This window comes from Neovison vison, chromosome 10, assembly GCF_020171115.1.
Source record: "Neovison vison isolate M4711 chromosome 10, ASM_NN_V1, whole genome shotgun sequence".
Classification (NCBI taxonomy): domain Eukaryota; kingdom Metazoa; phylum Chordata; class Mammalia; order Carnivora; family Mustelidae; genus Neogale; species Neogale vison.
Genome location: NC_058100.1, coordinates 70,453,222 through 70,472,350, shown reverse-complemented (window position 1 = coordinate 70,472,350; position 19,129 = coordinate 70,453,222). Strand labels below are relative to the sequence as shown.

The 19,129-nt window shown below is 57.3% G+C and overlaps 1 protein-coding gene across 1 annotated transcript; it reads left to right on the top strand.

Annotated features, from left to right (window-relative positions):
- The first annotated feature begins 2,370 nt into the window (after window positions 1-2,370).
- Window positions 2,371-19,043, top strand: LAD1 (ladinin 1). Its single transcript, XM_044267586.1, has 10 exons — window positions 2,371-2,445; window positions 11,441-11,578; window positions 13,334-14,165; window positions 14,663-14,767; window positions 15,564-15,607; window positions 16,987-17,059; window positions 17,166-17,303; window positions 17,641-17,727; window positions 17,997-18,071; window positions 18,396-19,043. The coding sequence occupies exons 1-10, from the start codon at window positions 2,408-2,410 to the stop codon at window positions 18,399-18,401; spliced, it is 1,536 nt and encodes a 511-aa protein (XP_044123521.1). The 5' UTR covers window positions 2,371-2,407; the 3' UTR covers window positions 18,402-19,043.
- Window positions 19,044-19,129: the final 86 nt, after the last annotated feature.

Genomic DNA, 19,129 nt, shown 5'->3' with positions numbered 1-19,129 from the left:
TAGGGTCTTTGCAGATGTAATCAGGTTAAAATGAAGTATGTCTATCTGACTGCATTCGGTGGGCCACATGTAATGACTGATGTTTTTCTCAGAAGAGGGGAATTTGGACGCAGACATGGAGACACAGGGAGAAGTCCTTGTGATGGCAGAGGCGGAGACTGGAATAACACAGCTGTAAGCCAGGGAACTTGGAATTGCCAGTAACTGCCAGAAGCTAGGAAGAAGCAAGGAACGATTCGCTTCTCCCCTAGAGGCCGTGGAGGCAGTGTGTCTCTGCCCACAGCTTGAACTTGAACTTGAACTTCTAGCCTCCAGAACTGGGAAAAAATACATTTTTGTTGTTTTAAGCCACTCATTTGTGGCACTTTGCTACAAAGCCCCAGGAAACTGCTGTATCAAGCACAGCACCTGGCACATGGAAAAAGCCTAGTAAATCTGTAATGCCTGCCCTCAAAGAACTTTGGGGGCTTTAATATGCACTTAATTTACTTTTCCTTACTTCTAGAATCATCCTCATACCAACCTTCCATGTCTTTGGGTTCTTATATCCATAGAGAGGCTGCCGGATTTTGGACTTAGAGCTGCTTGTACTGTCCCCTGGCTTCAGGAAGTGTCCCTAGAGGGACCAGGCATCACGTGACTAGTAGGAGTATTTTTCTTCCTAAGTTGAGGTGCCTCTACCGACAAACCTTGGAAAGAGCATTCCCTAGCTCCCCAGGGAGACAGCAGGCTCCCTCTCCCTCTACCTACTACTCCCTTGTGTTGTGCTTTCTCTCTCTCTCTCTGTCAAATGAATAAATAAAATCTTAAAAAAAACAAAACGAAACAAGAAACTTTCTGGGGCCCTTGTCAACCTTGACACTGCTCACCCCGGTGCTGCCAACACTCAATGATTGACTCATTTGATTCCCACAGTCTGGAAGGAAGCAAAGTATCATTATTTCCACTACATAGATGAGGAAACAAAAGTGATTTGTCCCAAGTCATATGGCACCTAAATGGCAGAATTTGAACTCAAAGCCACATCTTCAGGCTCCCAGTCCAGCCCTCATTCCTTAAACCTCACCTCTCATGGCCTAGGCCAAGAAGAAAGGCTCCCTGGAGGAGGGGGCCTTTTGGGGAAGGAGATCCCTTGCTGGGTGTCTGTGTTTCCAGGCTTCTGCTCAGCAGGGGGCTTGCTCATCCCTGGGAGCTCTGGGAGCTGGAGGGCACCCTGGAGACCATCAGTCCTGCATCAGTGCCAAAGGGAGGCCAGGCTGGGGAGCAAGGCCAGAGTGCAAGCAGTTCTGTCTCCCCTCCTTCTTCTCCTCCGGGTGCCTGGGGCTGCATCTCATCCCTCTCAAAGCAGGAACTGCTGCTGCTGACCTTGCAGTTCTGGTCCATCCGGGGAGATAAGATTCTCTGCACTCAATGCACTGGCCGTCTCTCAGCCGATCTGAGACTGGTTCCTGGGTAGAAAGACCCTGGTCCCCACCAGCCCAGCTGCACACCTGAAGGGAGCCAGGTGGTGCTGGTGTTGCCTGAGAGGCCTTCAGAATTCAGTCCCGGTTATGCGTGCTCATTCCTTCCAGGGAAAAGCTGAGCTTCCCCTGCCCTTTTACACAGCCTGCCGCGCCTGCCCAAAGATCAGCGTCCTCAAAGCCAGGACAGTGCCTTCCTTCCACATCGCTGTGTTTTCAGAACTATGGGCACTCGAGTGTTTGCTGACCTTCATCTAAGGCTCTCATCTAGGGAGAGGCTGGCTTTGCACGGGGGGCGCGTTTTGTAGTTTTGTCTGCGGCACAGAGAAAGCACTACCCGGCTCCTCTCCTGGGGCCTCTTAGGGGCGGCGGGCCGGGCTGGGGGCTGCAGGCCGGGAGGCGCTCGACGCCCCGGACCCCAGATGACGGTACCTGCTCCCACTCTCCCGCTCGGCTTCCGCTCTTGGGTTACTCCGGGCTAAGTCGCTTTACCCGCAGCGAGCTCGGCCCGACCCCGATCGTCGGGTCCTCGCCCGCGGCCCCCCTCCCGGCACTCTGGCCGGCCCCCTGCGAGAGGAGGCGGCCCAGCGCGGAGCTGGTCCAACTGGTTCTGAGCAGGAAGTCCCCCGCCCTCGCCGCCGGCGGCGGATCGACCCCGCGCGGGCCCGAGAGTCCGTCGGTCCGTCCGGGGGCCTGCCCGACAGCTAGCCGGCGCTCGCGGGCTCTCAGTGGGGCCGCCCGGGGCGGAGATCAATGCGGCTGGGCGCGGGCCGCCCACAGCCCGGAGGCCGCTCGGGGCGGCGGGTGCGAGCGCGGCGGGCCGGGCGGGCTGAGATAAGCGGCCATGTGACCTTACCTGGGCCGGGCGGCGGGGGAGGGGCGCGCAGGTGAGGCGGCGGCCGCCCGGCCCTGCACGCGCACACGGCGGCCGCGGGCTCGGCGGCGGCATGGCTGGCGGCAGGAAGGACTGGTCCGCGCTGTCCAGGTGAGCGCCGAGGCCCGCCCGGCAGCCGCGCCCGGCTCCTCTCTGCTGCCGCGGCGTCGGCCCCCTTCCGCTCCCGGAGCCGGGCTCCGAGCCTGGGTCCTGCTGCTCCTGCAGCTCCTCAAGTCGGGACGCCGAAGCGGGGGTGCGTGCGGGGAGGGGGGCAGCCATTGGGGCCGAACTGGGGAACTCTTAGGTGACAGGGCCCGGGGCGGGGTGGTGGTGGTGGTGGGCGTTTTCGCTCCCCCACGGTTTCCTTTCCTCCCCTCCGGAACTGAGGCCACACTCAGGGTGCTTGGGGGAGGCTGGTCCCGGGCCTGGAGAGCCCATGACCCCATGTAGGGTGGCGGGGACATTTGAGGGGACTGGGGAGGTGTTCAAGAGTTACCGCCAAGCCTCCCCCCCGCTGCCACTTTCTCTGGTAGGGACTAGGAGAGCCGGCCTCTGGGGAGGTGTCCCTCAGCCCCTCTTGGGGCCGAGGGATAGGGACAGCACTCTCTCTGGAGGATCAGAAGAACAGCATCAGTGAATAGAGACCACTGGGCAACATATCCTTTTCTCACTCATGAGGGAGGCTCAGATTCTGAGTGTGGCATTTTGAGGTGGTGTCTGTACTCGGTGACCTCAAGATAGTTGCTGTCCCCTTTTGTGCTTCAGTCCTTTTTTGTTTTTTGTTGGCTGGTCTGTCAGAGGGTCAGGACACTGGGTATCTTATCCCTGTCCGCTGGACATCCTGTCAGGGTTAGATAAGACTGGGATGTTGGGGGGTTGTCCTGGAGGCAGCACCCCTCACTGTGGCCGGTGACCCCTGGTGACTTCTCTTGGAGATACCCTGCACCTCCCCTTGGAAGTGTTCACATCAGCGTCTTGGTCTCATCCCCCACGGTCCCTGCCATCCGCACCCATCTTGCCTTTGAAGAAACTGAGGCCCGCGTAGTAGCTCCGAGCTGGATTCTTTCTGCAGGGGCAGACCAGCACCCTACCTGGGCCTTCCCCATGAATGTGGCTTTTAGGCATTCGCCAGTGTTCTAGGATCTCCTTCCCCTCCCTTCAGAAGGGCTCTAGAGCTTCTATAGTGTCTCAGGCCCATCCTTCCCAGGGCTGGGGGTCCACCTCCTCAGACCCTCAGGACCTCCCATTGCTCTGAAGCACCATTGCCTAGTAACCCCCCATGTGGGGGGTGGGGCAAGGGCTCTAGAGAGGGGATAAGGTAAGCCCCGAGAATGGAAGGAGAGAATGGAAGGAAGTTGGTGCCCTGGGAGAAGGAACCTAGGCTGCCCCAGAGGTTGGACACACCCCAGGGAAGGTCTGTGCTGAGGGTGGGGTTTGGGGGTCCAGACCTTGAACTCTGCACGTGGGCCATTGTACATGGGGGTTGATGTGGGAGTGTCTTTGCTCCTAGCTGTGGGCATATCTGTGCCTGCGGTGGTGTGCTTGCATGGGTGCGTGCAGGTGTACGTGTGGGCGAGCATGTTTATGGCTCATGTGGTGTGGAGACGTCTGTGTGGGTAGATGCTTATGTTGCTGAATTTGGGCCGTAGAAGTCTGAGTACGTTTGGTGTGAATGTTTATTGAAGACCTCGGTATAGTGTATTGGGTGAAAAATGCAAACCACACACTCCTTCGGCAGGAGCTCACTGGCTGGTGGGATGTGTGTGGTTTTGTGTCTGAGAGCGTGCCTGGATACGTATAGGGTGTGTGTGTGGGGTGGGTGGGCGGCTAGAGCACGGGAGCTTTAAAAATGGGAGCAGGGTCTGGTCTTAGCTTGTCCACCGCTCAGATGGACATGGGGCTGCTGGGGTGGGGCTGCGTTCCCACGGGATGTCCAGGGTAAGTGCCAGGCACACCCTGGGGAACCAGTCCTGCCACTGGAGCCCCTGGCCTGCCCTCCCTGCCGGCCCCAGCCCTCGCAGAGCCCCGTGGGCAGACACAGCTGCTGCCAACAGTCCTTCTGAGGAGGCACCTGGAGCAGGGGACCGCTCCTGCTCTGCTCCCCGGCTGAACAACAAGCCTCGGCGGGCAGGAGGGAAAGGGCTGTGAGTCACCGTCAACCGAGTCTCCCAGGCTGGGGAGGACTGTGATGAGGGTGTGACCGCTGTGGCTCCAGGCAGGGTCCAGGTGGGAGCGGAGGGCCAGCCTGCCACCCATCCTTGGCGTAGTATAGTAGACATACAGAGGCTCCAGCCCTGGGACGGGGGCGGTGGTGAGCTGACTGGCAGGGTGCCTTGCTCAGTGGCCTTGTCCTTTCCTCGCTGGGCTGGCCGGGTGACTGGTGAGGCTGGGCTGGGCCTGTCTGCAGGGGGTGAGGGGTGGGTCTGAGGGTGCCTGGGACTGAGCCGCCCGTGGTTAATCATTTCCCGGCCTGGGCCTGGAGCAGCCCTCCCACCTCCCAGCTTGGCTCTCCGTCCTCCCCGGACACCTCTCCCTAGCCCATTAGGGCTGAAGGGGACTTTAGTAACTCTGCATGGTGACCCTTCCTTGTGTAGAAGGGCAGCCCGAGACCTGTTTTCCAGAGGGGTTGAAGACTGGCCCAAGGTCATATAGCCTGTCAAGCTCCCGTCTGCTCTTTACTTCAAAGAGTTGCCAGTCCTGCTCCTTGAGGCCCAGGGTTCCACTGATGTTTCTGGGGCCACCTTCCCACCCTTCCCCTACTTTAACCAGAGCAGCTGAGCCTTGATCTGTTTTTCAGAGCTTGGTTTGAGGTCTCCCGCAGGGACGTTCTTCCTTAGATCTAACTTCTCTTCTGTTCAGCCCCTGAGAACAGCAGCGTGAGTTGGTACTGGGGAGGGCAGTGGCCCGACATGGAGGCCAGGAGAGGGATGTTGTCCCTGGAGGAAGGCCAGGAGGTGGAGGAAGGGATTGTCGGGAAGGAGGGAGTGGAGGGGTGGCTGCCTAGGGCTATGGCCTCAGCTGGTCCCACCCCAGGTGGTGGGACCCAGGTTCCATTCTGGGCCTGGTTCTGGTCAGTGTGTTGGCCACAGGCTTCCCCAAACCTCTGCTCTCCCAGGCTGCACCGTGAGCTCTGGCTTGCCCTGGGCTGGGGAATCCCACACGGTCAGAGGCCCTCCCAGGCTCCTCTGTGCCTTCCTCTGAACATACACTGACCCCCTGTGGCGAAGGTGGGGCCTCACTCTGGCTTAGGGGCAGCCCTCCTTGGACCTCTTTCCTGGCATCTGGTATTGTGGTTAAGGGTATGGGCTTTTGAGAAGCTGACCTGGGATGGAATCTCACTTTTTGCTTTTGATTAGTTGTGCTATCTTGGGAAAGTTGTTCATCCCAGTGACCTTCCATTTCCTCATTAGTGAAATGGGGGTAACACCACCTTACCTCACGGGGTCGTTGTGAGGTTTAATGTCCATGTTATTTATAAAGTACTTAGAACGGGGCCTAGCATTATAGTAAGCACTTAGGTGTTTGTTAGTACTGTCACTTCTTGATTCCTTTCTTTATTGACGTATTATTATTTACCACATTTAACAAATCCTTGTGCGCTACTGAATGTTAAGCACCGTTCTAACGCCCTTACTTATCATATATTTATTTTTAAGATTTTATTTATTTATTTGATAGACAGAGATCACAAGTAGGCAGAGAGGCGGGCAGAGAGAGAGGGGGGAAGCAGGCTCCCTGCCGAGCAGAGAGCACGATGTGGGGCTCGATCCCAGGACCCTGGGATCATGACCTGAGCTGAAGGCAGAGGCTTTAACCCACTGAGCCACCCAGGTGCCTCTATCATATATTTTTATTTATTATTGGGATTTCAACAGCTGCACCTGCTGAGGTCCCTCCTAGAGACTGACCCTTGCCCCCTGCTCCCAGTTCTGTTCATTTCCTCATCTTATAAGCAAGAGTTATCAGCAGTAATCTTCCCCCTACCTCCCCCCGGGTGTGGTGGTGGTCAAGGTGGTGGAGGTGAGTGATTCATGTTCTGCTAGGGGTTGAAGGCAGCCCCATGATGCTGGAAGTGCTGGGGAGTGAACTGTGGGGTCCTGGCATAAAGCTGGTGGGCCAGCAGGGACACCTTGGTCTCCCCTCCTGCAGTTCCAGCCCCGAAAACGTCTTAGGGCTAGGGCTGGCCTGGGGAGCAAGTGGGGTGGGGGGTGAGTCATTTCTGAGGAGACCAGGCTCTGGCAGATCACTCTCCATATATGGCCGCCCTGGAGATAAACAAATAAGCTGCTTCCCCCCCAGGGCTGAGAGGAGTGTGTGTGGGAACGGGGTTGCTCAGGACCAAGGAATCCTGGAGGCTCCAGCCCAGCCCAGCTGGGTGTGGCCGGGAGAGAGGAGTTTCCGGCTTTGTGGGGGCCCTTTCCCCAGTGGATGGATCCCTCAACTCCAGAGGGCAAGAGCTGGCCCCAAACTGGACATCGGGGGCGAGAGTAAGTCCAGAGAAGGAGAGCTGAAAACACGGCCTCAGATGGAAGCCAGTAGAAGCTGGTGTTTATTTCCAGGTGTGATGGAGAAGGGCTCTGGTCAGCCTCATTAGCCTTGACCACAGAAGTAATTAATTAATTTAAAGATTTTATTTATTTATTTATTTATTTGTTTAAAAAAAGATTTTGTTTATTTATTTATTTGACAGAGATCACAAGCAGGCAGAAAGGTAGGCAGAGAGAGAGGGGGAAGCAGGGTCCCTGTGGAGCAGAGAGCCCGATGTGGGGCTCTATCCCAGGACCCTGGGATCATGACCTGAGCCAAAGGCAGAGGCTTAACCCACTAAGCCACCTGGGTGCCCCCATTTGCCCAACTTTAAAAAGAAAACAAAACTTGATATGTGTCTGTTGTATATAAATTATACCTCAATTAAAAAAGCATTCCTTGAGGCTACTTGCACTGTGGCTATGTCCCGTTTCATTTGCTTTTCTTCCTCCAAAGACCTGTTGGTCCTCACCGGTTCCTACTTCCACTGTTCTCCCTTTGCTAGTCCAGCCTGGCTCTGGCCCAGCCCCCGAGCTCCTGGGGACCAGCACCTCTGTGCTCACTACTCTGTGCTGGTCTCTCCCCCACCCCCCTCGCCCAAGTAGTCTTGGACAGGATCTTGTTTCTCCCTCCAGGTTCACACTCTGCCCTGGCCTTCCTCTGGTCTCCCTGGCTCAGGGTCTTGGTCTCCTTTGCACCTATGTCCTCTCTCACCCTGAACAGCCAGAAAGAGACACCCCCCTTGACAGCTGACATCTCCCCAAACTGCCTCCTTCCCCACCATCTTTCCCATTTCACTAACAGCACCAGGAATTGCTCAGGCCAAAAATCCAGGAGTTTTCCTTCTTCTCTTAGTCTCTGCCTTCATCCGCATCCAGCCCATCTGCAAGTCCTCTTGGCTGTATCTTCAAGATGTGTCCCCAGTCCATCCTTCTTTCCTTCTCTGTGTCACCCCCGCAGTTCAGGCCAGCACAGCTCTCACCTGGGCCATGGCAGGAGCCTCCTAACAGGGACCCCTGATCCTCTCTCCCCCTGCTACCCTCAATTCTTCTTCCATCAGTGGCTGGAGAGATTAAATAATAATAGTAGCAAATTCTATCATGTCACTCCTCCATGTAAAGCTATCCAGTGGCTCTCTGGCTCACTTGAATAAAACCCAGATCCTTTCCCTGGTCCATGAGGCCTTTTCCTCTGGCCTCCCCTCGCTGTCTAAGCTCTCTGTGGGCCTCTCTGGAGCTCTGGCTCCTCCTTGCCCTGAACACCCAGCTGTCACACCCAGTGCTTTACCAGTGCTGTGCCCTCCTCCCGGGACACCCTGCCACCAGATCCAGCTCCTCAGAGCTCCCAGAAAGGCCTCCCCTCCCCGTCACCTTCTCTCACGTTACCCCTTACCTGGTTCTGTTGTCCTCGTGTCACTTCCTGACATTGTTTGGTTCAGGCGCTCATTTCCTGGCTCACTGACCACACCCCCTGACCCCTGCACTCGGCGCTCCTGGGGATGGAGGTGGGGGGGGAAGAGCCTGCCGGCCTCCTCTGCTGCACCCCCATGCCTGGGACTATGTCTGGCACGTAGTCAGTGCTCAAAAAAATATTTGTTTGGTGAAGGTTGGATCAACGTGATGTTGGGTTTAGAAAAACAGATTGGAGCCATTGTGTGGTGTATCCTCTACATTTACAGAAGGAAAACTTCGAAGAGGAAAGCCAGGGATGTCCACAAGGGTAGTGGAGTAGGCTGCCTTATGAGAGGCTGCCTGGAGAACCTTTCCTGGGAGGCTCCAGAGATGCATTTCATATGCACTTCTGTTTGTGGAATCCATGGGTTTGCATGATGATTTTTTTTCAGAAACATGTCTGTTCCTTAACTTGAGGCTTGGTTGTGGGCGATACCCCGCAGGAGGGGGAGAGGTGCAGGAGGACTGGGGCTGGGCCACAGGACAGGCCGGGAGAGCAGGTTTGGCACCTGCCGGTGGCAGAGGGAAGGCCTTAAACAGCAACTCTGGGAGGGATGAGGCCTTTTCCAGACACTGCCTTTCTGTAGGGCTCCAGGTAGGGAGAGTCCCAGGAAAGCTCCAGAGAGGGCTTGCTCTGCTGACTCTCCCGTTGTGCTATTCCCAGCCCAGACCTCGTCCTGGAGTGCTGCGTGAAGCACGTCCTCCTGCCCAACAAACCCCTCACCTCTGTCCTCAGGCTTGGCCGGGCCCTCCCTCCTGCTGGTCCTGCCAGTTCCTCCCCAGCCCCCTATCACCCCCATTAAAATCCTGTTCACGCACCAGGATCCAGCCCAGGGTCAGTGTCGTCTGTGAGGCTTTCTGGATAATTTTGGTTTACAGTAATCATTCCCTCTCCTGCAGAGCAGTGTCTGTGCTTTGGTTGAGGGACTTATTGGGGGACATGCTTTTGTTTCTCGGTAGATAGAGGTATCTTTAGGGCAGGGACTCTGCCTTGTTCTGTGAACCCCCCCCCCCCGCCACCCCCGTTCCTGATTTGCTGGTCCATTGCCGTTGCTCAGCAATGATGTATTTGGTCTTTGATGGGATGGAAGGATGGGTGGATGGAAGGTGGGGTGGGCTGGCAGTGAGGGGGGTAGGAGGATGGCAGGGCAGGTAGCTTAAGGTGATTGGTGGGGAGCGCCTGGGTGGCTCAGTCGGATGAACGTCTTGACTCTGGTTTCAGCTCAGGTCATGATCTCAGGGTCCTGGGCTTGAGCCCCGAGTTGGGCTCCCTGCTCAGTATAGAGTCTGCTTGGCTCTCTCCCTCCCCCTTTGTCCTTCCCCCTCCTTGCTTGCTTGCAGTCTCTCGCAAATAAGTAAATCTTAAAAAAAAAAAAAATTAAAGATAAAAGATGATTAGACAGGGAAATGAGGGGTGACTGAGTTGACGGGTGTTTGGATAGACAGGTGGCTGGGTGGATAGGTAGCAAGTGAGGAAGGAGATGGGCAAGGGGGTGACTGGTTGTGAGAGTGCCTGATGGGTCCTGTGAATGCAGAGTGGCAGTGGGGAGGGGTCCTGTGAATGCAGAGTGGCAGTGGGGAGGGGTCCTGTGAATGCAGAGTGGCAGTGGGGAGGGGTCCTGTGAATGCAGAGTGGCAGTGCGGAGGGGTCCTGTGAATGCAGAGTGGCAGTGGGGAGAGGGGACAGGAACCCAAAGTAGAGCGTACGGAGTCCCCCTGCTCCCTGACAAGTGAAAGCTGGTTCTAGGACGTGAGAGAGACTCAAAGAGCTCCTGAGAAGGGAGGCCGATCCTGGAATCTTTTCTAAGTGTAACTGGTCTTGTTTGTGGGGCTTCCCAACTCTGAACAGCTGAGAAACCAGGGGTTGCTGGGAAACTCGGGTTTTTCTGTGCTTGTCCATTGATGGATGTTATCTAAGAATCCAAAAAGAGAAAGGAACTTGTCAAGCGTATCCATCTCCTTCAGACAGAACCATGCCCTTCCTCTCATGTTCGTAGCCACCCCCAGAGAGGGAGGCCCCGCGTTCCCACTCTGGATTCTAGAGTCAGGTCTAACCCAGTGGTTGCCATCGGAAGTGGTTTTGGTGCCCCCCCCCCGAGGGACATGGCAAAATGAGGAGACATTTTTGGTTGTCACAGCTTGGGGCTCGTGCTGAGACATTGAGTGGGTAGGGGTCGGGGTGCTGTTCAACCCCTATAATCCAGCACATCCCCTGCACACGGAGTTACCTGGCTGAGATGTTAGTGATGGGCGGGATGAGAAGCCCTGGTCCAATCCAAATCCTTTCGGTACCTTTAGCTGAAATTTAATACACATGTAATGGGAACCACAGATGCGAACCACATTCAAAATAGTCCTTTTTTTAAAAAAAGATTTTATTTACTTATTTATTTGACAGACAGAGATCACAAGTAGGCAGAGAGGCAGGCAGAGAGAGAGGGGAGAAGCAGGCTCCCCGCTGAGCATGGAGCCCGATGTGGGGCTCAATCCCAGGACCCTAGGATCATGACCTGAGCCGAAGGCAGAGGCCCAACCTATTGAGCCACCCAGGTGCCCCTAAAATAGTCCATTAAAAAAAAAAAAGATTTTATTTATTTGCAAGAAGGAAAGCACAAATGGGGGGAGCGGCAGAGGCAGAAGGAGAAGCAGGGTCCCCACTAAGCAGGGAGCCTGATGTGGGCCACCCATCCCAGGACCGTGGGATCATGACCTGAACCGAAGGCAGACACTTAACCGACCGAGCCACCCAGGCGCATCTAAAGTTGTCGATTTTTCTATAGACAACATACTAAGAAAGTAAAAAGAAACAGGTGATCAGTTTTAATAACCTATCTCGTGTCCCCAGTATATCCCAAACATTATCATTTTAACGTGTGATCAATATGCAGGATTACAAACGAGCTATTTTAGAGTCTGTTCTCTGTATCAGGTCTTGGGGATGCTCGTGTCTCTTACAGCATGTGCCGGCTCCAGTGTCCCACAGCCCCACACACAGCCCAGGCCAAGGGGCTGTTTGCGGTCTTGCCCCGGCGCTGCAGGGGTCTGGCTCGGGACTGGGGATCTGTGGGTCCAGGGGTCCAGGGGTCTGGCCTGGGCTGCACTGATTGTCCCCCCCTGCCGCCCCGCAGCCTGGCCAGGCAGTGGACCCTCGAGGATGAGGAGGAGCAGGAGCGCGAGCGCCGGCGGCGACACCGGAACCTGAGCTCCACCACGGACGACGAGGCTCCCAAGCCCGCCCAGAATGGAGACCCGCCGGCTGCCCGGAGGTGCTCGGGTCGCGGAGGGGGGTGGTGGGGGGCGCCGGTTCCCTGTCCCAGGGGACCAGAATGGATGTAGCTGCCCCCGACAGACCACGTATGGCAGGTTTGGCCTGCCTGGTGAACGTGACCTAGGGTCTGAAGATAGGCTCCCGGTCCTCTCCCTCCCCAGACTGTGCTCCGTGCACCAGGCTCCAGCCTCCTTGGAAGCAGACACCCGTCTGTGGGTTCATACCGTCCCTGATGCTTTGCTGGACAGAATCAATTCTTCCAGTGTCTCTGAGCCAGAGGCCTCATCATCCGACTTTACAGCTGCAGAAACGCCACAAAGACATGTTAGATACACAGGCCACTCGCTGAGATGGCTTACCCAGGGAGTGGCGGGGTCAACTTTTCCTCTGGCTCTCTCAGGCTCTGTGGCATAACCCTTTCCACCACCCACGCTGCCTCCTTGTCCCCCTCACCCTCCATGATTGGCTCTGAGGGGAGGGACATGGGGGCGACTCTCGCCGTCTGGATTGTAGGACTGTGGGGGACAGCAGGTTCCCCGTGTGCCAGGGCGGTGGTGGGCATTCACAGGGAAGGAGTCTCATTCCGCCCAACAAGCCTGGCTTGCACATTGGGAAGCTGAGGCCCAGTGAATTGACTTTGCCCCAAACCACATGGAGGGCAGGAAGGTGAGGGAGGAAAAGGATCTCCATTGGCTGAAGGCCAAGGGCTGGATACCTTTTGGATGGTCTCCTCATGTTGCTCTTGTTTCCTTGGGTCCCTGAAGGAAGGGACAACCGGGTCATGCCCCAGGCTGCGCCAGAGCCATGGCCATCACGTGACTACCAGGAGTGCAGGATGGCCTGCTGGAAGCTCCGGGTTCTACTCCCCAGTTCCACCTCTCATTATCTGGGTGACCTTTGATCTGAGTCTTGATCTGAGCCCTAAGGAGCAAAGACCGCTTGTATTCCCTTTGAGCTCTAAGACCCAGTATGGGGCCTCACACCTATGAAGAAGTTGTTCTGTGTTTGTTGATTGAGTCTGAATACAGAATAGTTGGACCTTATAGAGGCTTATCAACTGTTTTTTTTTTTAATTTGTTTTGTCCATTTTATTTTTTTTAAAGATTTTATTTATTTATTTGACAGAGAAAGATCACAAGTAGACAGAGAGGCAGGCAGAGAGAGAGGAGGAAGCAGGCTCCCTGCTGAGCAGAGAGCCCGATGTGGGGCTCGATCCCAGGACCCTGGGATCATGACCTGAGCCGAAGGCAGAGGCTTTATTTAACCCACTGAGCCACCCAGGCACCCCTATCAACTGTTTTTGAAAGCATGGTGTGAGGGGCGCCTGGGTGGCTCAGTGGGTTGGAGCCTCTGCCTTCGGCTCAGGTCATGATCCCAGGGTCCTGGGATCGAGCCCTGCGTCGGGCTCTCTGCTCAGCGGGGAGCCTGCTTCCTCCTCTCTCTGCCTGCCTCTCTGCCTACCTGTGATCTCTGTCTGTTAAATAAATAAATGAAATCTTTAAAAAAAAAAAAAAAAAAGAAAGCATGGTGTGCTTTGTTCAGATGACTTCTGGAAACCCCATATGTAAAGCAGGTGAAAGTCATCCTTACTTAAGGAATAGTTGGGGGGTAAGGGGGGCCAGGGCTCTCTTTCCTCGCCCCCTCTCTGGCAGCCCTGGAAGCTTCTCCATTGGGTCAGGTCACCCCAGGTCTCTCCCACCTCTGATATCCTCTGTTTCTTACCTCCCACCGCATCTCCCATCTTCTGGCCTAGACTGCTGAGCGTGGAGGAAACAGAGGCGCCCAAGCCACGAACCTCAGTCTCCAAAGATGAGGATGAGGACATCCAGGCCCTCCTCAGGACCCGGCAGGAGCGGAGGCAGAGGCGGCAGGCGGTGGAGGCTGCGCGGGCCCCCAGCCCGCCGGAGACAGAGGAGGGAAGGGATGGCTCTGGCCCAGGGCAGGCCAAGCAGCAGCCTCTCATGCCCAAGAAGGAGGTGGAGCCGCCGCCTCCACGGAGACTGAGCCGGGAGCGGCGCGGCCCCTGGGCCAGGGAGGAAGAGAGCTTGGCGGCCCAAGAGTCCGAAGGTGGGAAGAAGGAGATCTCAGAGAAGCCTGTGGTCTCAGAGAAGCCCCCCGCTCCAGGGAAGACATTAGTACTTGGAAAGAGACTGGTCTCGGAGGAAACCTCCATCTCAGGGAAGGCCTTGGGCCCTGAGAAAACATCTGTGTCAGAGAAAAGAGCCGTCTCAGAGAAGTCAATTCTAGAAAAAACAAGTGTGTCGGAGAAGCTGCCACCCCCCAGGAAGACATCAGACTCAGAAAGGAGAACAGTTTCTGAGAAAGCATCGCTCTTCGAGAAGTCTCTGGTGTCAGAGAAGACCCCGGCCACCGAGACAAAGCTGGCCCCAGAGAGGGCGGCCGCCCCACGGCAGCCTCAGGCAGGGGAGCAGCCGGCCTCTGGGGGAAGCCAGCCCACCTCCACCACAGGGCAGAGTGGAAAGGCCCTCCCTGAGAAGACCCCCCCGTCCTCGGCCAAGCTGAGGGAGCAGGGGGCGCCGGCTTCTCCGGCTGCGACTTCCCGCCTCCCGCCCATCACGTTGCAGGTTGGCAGTGCCCCTGCCCCTCCCAGCCCTGCACGTGCCCCTCTCGTCCTGCCCCAGGTGGTCTCTGGCTCCCTTGCTGTTTCCTGTCCTCTCACCATGAGGCCGGCTTGGGCCGTTTCCTTTCTCCCTGCCTGCTTCTGGTCCCTGTTAGAGTAGACACTAACACAGGGCAGGTGGCTGGCAGCTGAAAAGGGCATTAGCTGTGGGGCAGGGACCACCTGCCACCCTGCACCCCGTCCTCATCAAGGGCCTGGATTTCAGGACCCCCGCAGCCTTTCAGGAAGCCTCAGGTCCTTCCAGAAGTTCTGCTGGAAAGCTCTGTCCGGTGGCCTGGCCCCACAGAACTGTATTCATCAGCCCCACAGCAGAGGCGGAGGGGTGTGAGGCAGCTTCCTCCTGCAGCTCCTGGGCCGGGCTGGGCCACACAGGGTTCCCATGGCGGCTTGGGCTTTGGGCTACCCAGACCTCCTGTGTGACACTCCCCCCACTCCATCCAGGTGAAAATCCCCAGCAATGAGGAAGAGCTGGACACACTTTCACCCACCCAGGCCACCTACAGCAGCTCCCTCAAACGCTCCAGCCCCAGGACCATCTCCTTTCGGGTGAGAGCCCAGGGCGCCTTTGTTTCCAGTCCACTGGAGGGCAAGCCAGGGAAATCGGCATTTATTATCCAGGCCTTAGGTTAGATACCGAGTGGATCCTTTGGATAGAGGGGTTTTGGATTCTCATGGGTGGCCAAGAGCCGATGACTTGGATTAACTGAAGGAGAGCAGGTTCATGACCCAGGGGGCAGGTGTGGATGAGACTGAGCAGCCCCACCTAGTGGGCAAGGCCAGAGCTGCAGTAAGAGGGCACCAGGTGGGTTCAGCGGCAGGGGCCCCCAAGGCCACCTTCATCAACTCCTGATCTTACCCAGGAGGCTGGCGTAGGGTAGGGGCTGAGAACAGTCTGGTTCTCCTGAACCAGAGAGTTCCCTGCTCTGCCTGTGCTCTCGTACTACAAGTTGTACAAACTGGGGACTCTGATCTCACCTGGTATTTACTCTCGGTTCCTTGGTTCACCGGTTGCCCCAATGTGTGCCAGGCCCTGGGGAGGAAGCTGGAGGCCTGGTGTTGATCAGGGCTGGTTCCCACCTGGCAGGGCTCATGGGCAGTGGGGAGGCAGGTGGGAAAACAGATGGTTGAGGTGGGGCGGGGTGGGGCACAGGAGGGGCTTCTGACTCAGTCTGGTGGGTGGGGGCAGGTGTCTCCCAGACAAGAGGAAGGCCTTTAATGGAGGTTTAGTTGGGGGTTGGAGGAGGAGGAGGAGGAAGTATTTGGAGAGCTGAGCCCTTCCCTTCTGGAGGGCCCTGGCCTCCTTGGGATTCTCACTCATCAGAGCCTTTCCTTTTTCTTTCAGATGAGCCCCAGGAAAGACAACTCAGAAACAACCTTAACCCGCAGGTCAGGGGTCTGGTGACTCTGGCTTTGTCTAATCTGGTCACATTCAGCCTGTGTGTGCTGAGCACTTGCTGCCTGTCTTCCCAGGCAGGGGCCACGGGGTATCTGAGGGGAAGGTGCCGTCCTTGGCCAGGGCTTCAGATCCTGCAAGGAGCTTAGACTGACACAAGTGACGGAGGCCCAAGGAGATGGAACGGGGAGGGAAGGGATCAGGGAGAGCTTCTTGGAGGAGGCAGGCTTGGGTGGGGCTCTGAAGGTAGAGGAAGTTGGGGTGGCGAGGGGGAGGAGAGCCTCGGAGGAGGGGGACCATGAAGAGTGCAGGGAAGGGGAAGCCCCTGCTTTAGCGGGCCTGATGTTGGGGGAGGGGGTAGCTGGGAATCCACATGTTCCCTGAGCATCCCTGTGCCCCATAATTTTGATGCAAATCGTTTAAGGACTGTGTTTGGAAGAAAAGAAACGGAAACAGGGTCTGAGAAGCAGTTGTCCTCATGTATTAGGAATTACACACACTTGTGCTGTGTCCTTCTGCCCGTACACATTTGTGGAGGCCAGCTGTCCCGGGCGAGGCCTGGGGTGACGGTGGCAGCAAGGGGGTCCACAGACAAATGAGACGTGGCAGCTCACATTGGACCAGTAAACATGCAGGAGCCCCCAGCAGGGTGGTGTAGGGACAGGAACGTGTTCCCAGAGTGGCTGCAGCAGCCCAGCCTGCGGGAGGCAGAGGACACGTCCCAGAGCAGTTGACTTCCGAGAGGGACTCGAAACAGAGGGCCTGGCACAAGTAAAGGCCCAGAAGGGAAAAGCCTGAGGTACCTGGTCACTTGGCACAGATGCCTGTGGAGAAAGGGGTTAGAGCGGGGCGGGGGTGGGGGAAAGCTGGTTTCAGAAGGGGAGGCAGGGACCAGACCACGAGAGCCTTGTATGCTGTGCCAGGGAGTTTGGTCCCTGCCCTGTGGCCCAGGAGGTTGGAGCTGGAAGGACAGGGTGGGCTTTGTTTGAGGTGGGTGGGATGGTCTGGTGGCAGGAGGGGGAGAGCTTGGGGTGGCGGGCGGAGGGAGTGGGGGAAGGTGGTCGCAGTGGTGGGGAAGGTGGGGACGGAGATCCAGGAGACGTGTGTGAGGTGGCCGTGACAGGACGGGGGAGGAATGGCCGATACTCCTGGTCCTGGGGGCGTCCTGCTGAGTGGGCTATTTCTAGGGAGGTAAGGAAAGTCCCTGGACTTTTCTAGTAGATTTCCACCTCGGCCAAGTCACTGGAGTCTCATTCAGTGAGGGAGGCCGTCTTCCCTTTGCCCAGAGGGTGGGTGGGCAGTGCTCAGGCTCCGGGCAGGCTGAGGGCAGAGGTGTCATTGGTCTGATCTGTCCTGCCCTCCCGTCCCGCAGCGCCAGCATGAGGCTCCCCGCTGGCACAGTCAAGTTAGGGGAGAAGCTGGAGCGATACCACACAGCGATCCAGGTGGGCAGGGCTCTTGCGGAGGGACCTCGGGACCTGACTGGCCTGCTGGGTGGGGGTCTGGGCGCCTCACCTTCAAGGGTCAGCCGTCTGTATTCTCTGTTTCCAGAGATCGGAAGCCGTCAGGTGTCCCGGCTCGTCCCGCACTGAGTTCTTTGTGGCTCCCATGGGCGTAGCTAGCAAGCGCCACCTCTTTGAGAAGGAGCTGGTGGGCCAGAGCCGAGCAGAACCAGCCTCCAGCCGGAAGGTGAGGGGCTTGAGCCCAGCCAGGGGTCTTTAGGCTGATTAGGCTTGAGGCCTCCGGATGCAGAACCAGACCCTGGCCATACTAGGAAGCTCCGTGTTTTCATGTGTGTTTTGGCAGAATCCGCTCTTGACTCGAGTTGTCATTCAGGAGCCCGTCTCCTTAGCGGCGCACAGCAGTCCCTGCGGTGGCGGCGGGTGGGGGCCTTCCCGGGTACATGTGGCCCTGCTGAGTAGATATGGGAGTGAGGCAGAACGGTGTCCTTGTGCCGGGGCGTCGGAAAACTAGCCTTGGGGTTGCTAGCGGCCGCAGGCCCTGAGATGCAGGCCTTTCTTTTCAGGAAAACTTGAGGCTCTCCGGGGTTGTGACATCCAAGCTCAACCTGTGGATCAGCAGGACCCAGGAGTCTGGAGATCAGGACCCGCAGGTACATTGTCCCTCCCTGAGATCTTGGGCTGTGGGCCTTTTGTGTTAGAATTACCTGGGTCAGAGAAGGGGCAGCCCTGAGGGAAATGGAGACGTTCCAGGAAGGGAGACCATGTGGAGTGGGAGGGCTAAGCCTGTCACCAGGAGGCAGGAGAGAGGAGGGGTGGGTCTGGGATCTTCCTACTCAGGAAGGGGAGAGACCCGGGGATCCTAACCCCCTCTGTAGTCAGCCTTATTCCACCCCCCTCCCCCCATGATGTCCCCAACCAGGATCCACGGAAAGAGTCGGTGGCCACCAAGAGGACCCAGTGGGGAAAAAAAGGAGACTCCTCCCTGGATGTCGAGGTGAGGGGCAGAGAGGGCCTGGCCCTGGGGACACCCTGCTCCCCACTGCCACCCCTTCAACTGCATAGTCCTGGTACCCAGAATGTCCCAGGTCTGCTGTCAGGCTGGTTTGACCCAACCTCAAGATGACTGGTTGAACCCCTGAGCTGGCTTCTCTTTCCCGCAGCTCTGCAAAGCCCCAGCCCCCTTCAACAAGCAGCTTTGGGACTTCTGACCAGTGTGGGTGTGGGCCTTGGGCCAGGGGATGCCTTCCTGTCCAGAGACCCCCTGTCCCCCCAGCCCTAGGAGCCTCCTCGCCTTTTCTGACAGACTTCTGCCCCACAGGTGTGATGAGCCGGGCCAGGACACACCCGCAAGTCCGCATCTCCGGGGCCCTCCCTCAGGCTAGGCCCTGCTGCCAGCAGCACCCCTGTCTCTCATCGCCCCTGCTCCCTCTCTGCCTCTGGACCTGGGGCCAGGAGTGTTGGGGAGACTCAAGCCAACTCCTTCCCAGTCTAACTTCTGGGGGTGGGTGTGCCCCGCCCCCTTCTCATCCCATGGCAGGCACAGCGGGTCCTGGGACCCAGTGTCAGCACCCTGTGGCCTCCATGTCCTGTCCGGAGGTGGCTTCCAGGCCCTGCTCCCTTGCAGGGGCAGGGCGGTGCTGTCTCCCGGGAACTCTCTGCGATCTGCTTCTAGCAGGTGCCTCCACATGCCTATGATGTTTCTCCCTCACTGAGGCCTGGAGCTGAGCACCTCAGTTCCTGGGGCCTGCCTCCAGCTTGCTGAGACTGTCCGGGAGCTGCCCTGTGTCTTCCATGTGCCCCGTCTCTCCGCCTGGTCTGCCTCTCACTTCCTCGGCCTGCTGCTCCGGCCAGGAACTCGGTGCCATTTTGTGCACCCCTTCACCCCCTCTCTGGAAAAGCTGTTCTCAGGAAAGAGCTGATAAACTCCTTCACTCTCAGGTGTGACCAATAAGACCTTAAAAATGGATTCCTGCCTGGAGGATTTACTTTCCAGTGGGTTTGTCTACAGGATGTGAGGGGGACTGTTGTGACTGGATTGTGTGTGTGGGGGGG

Excerpts from the sequence above, each read along its gene's own strand:
- LAD1 (XM_044267586.1), top strand. The coding sequence starts at position 2,408 with ATGGCTGGCGGCAGGAAGGACTGGTCCGCGCTGTCCAG. Across the intron at positions 2,446-11,440 it reads GACTGGTCCGCGCTGTCCAG|CCTGGCCAGGCAGTGGACCC; the intron begins GTGAGCGCCGAG and ends GCCGCCCCGCAG. Across the intron at positions 17,060-17,165 it reads GATACCACACAGCGATCCAG|AGATCGGAAGCCGTCAGGTG; the intron begins GTGGGCAGGGCT and ends CTCTGTTTCCAG.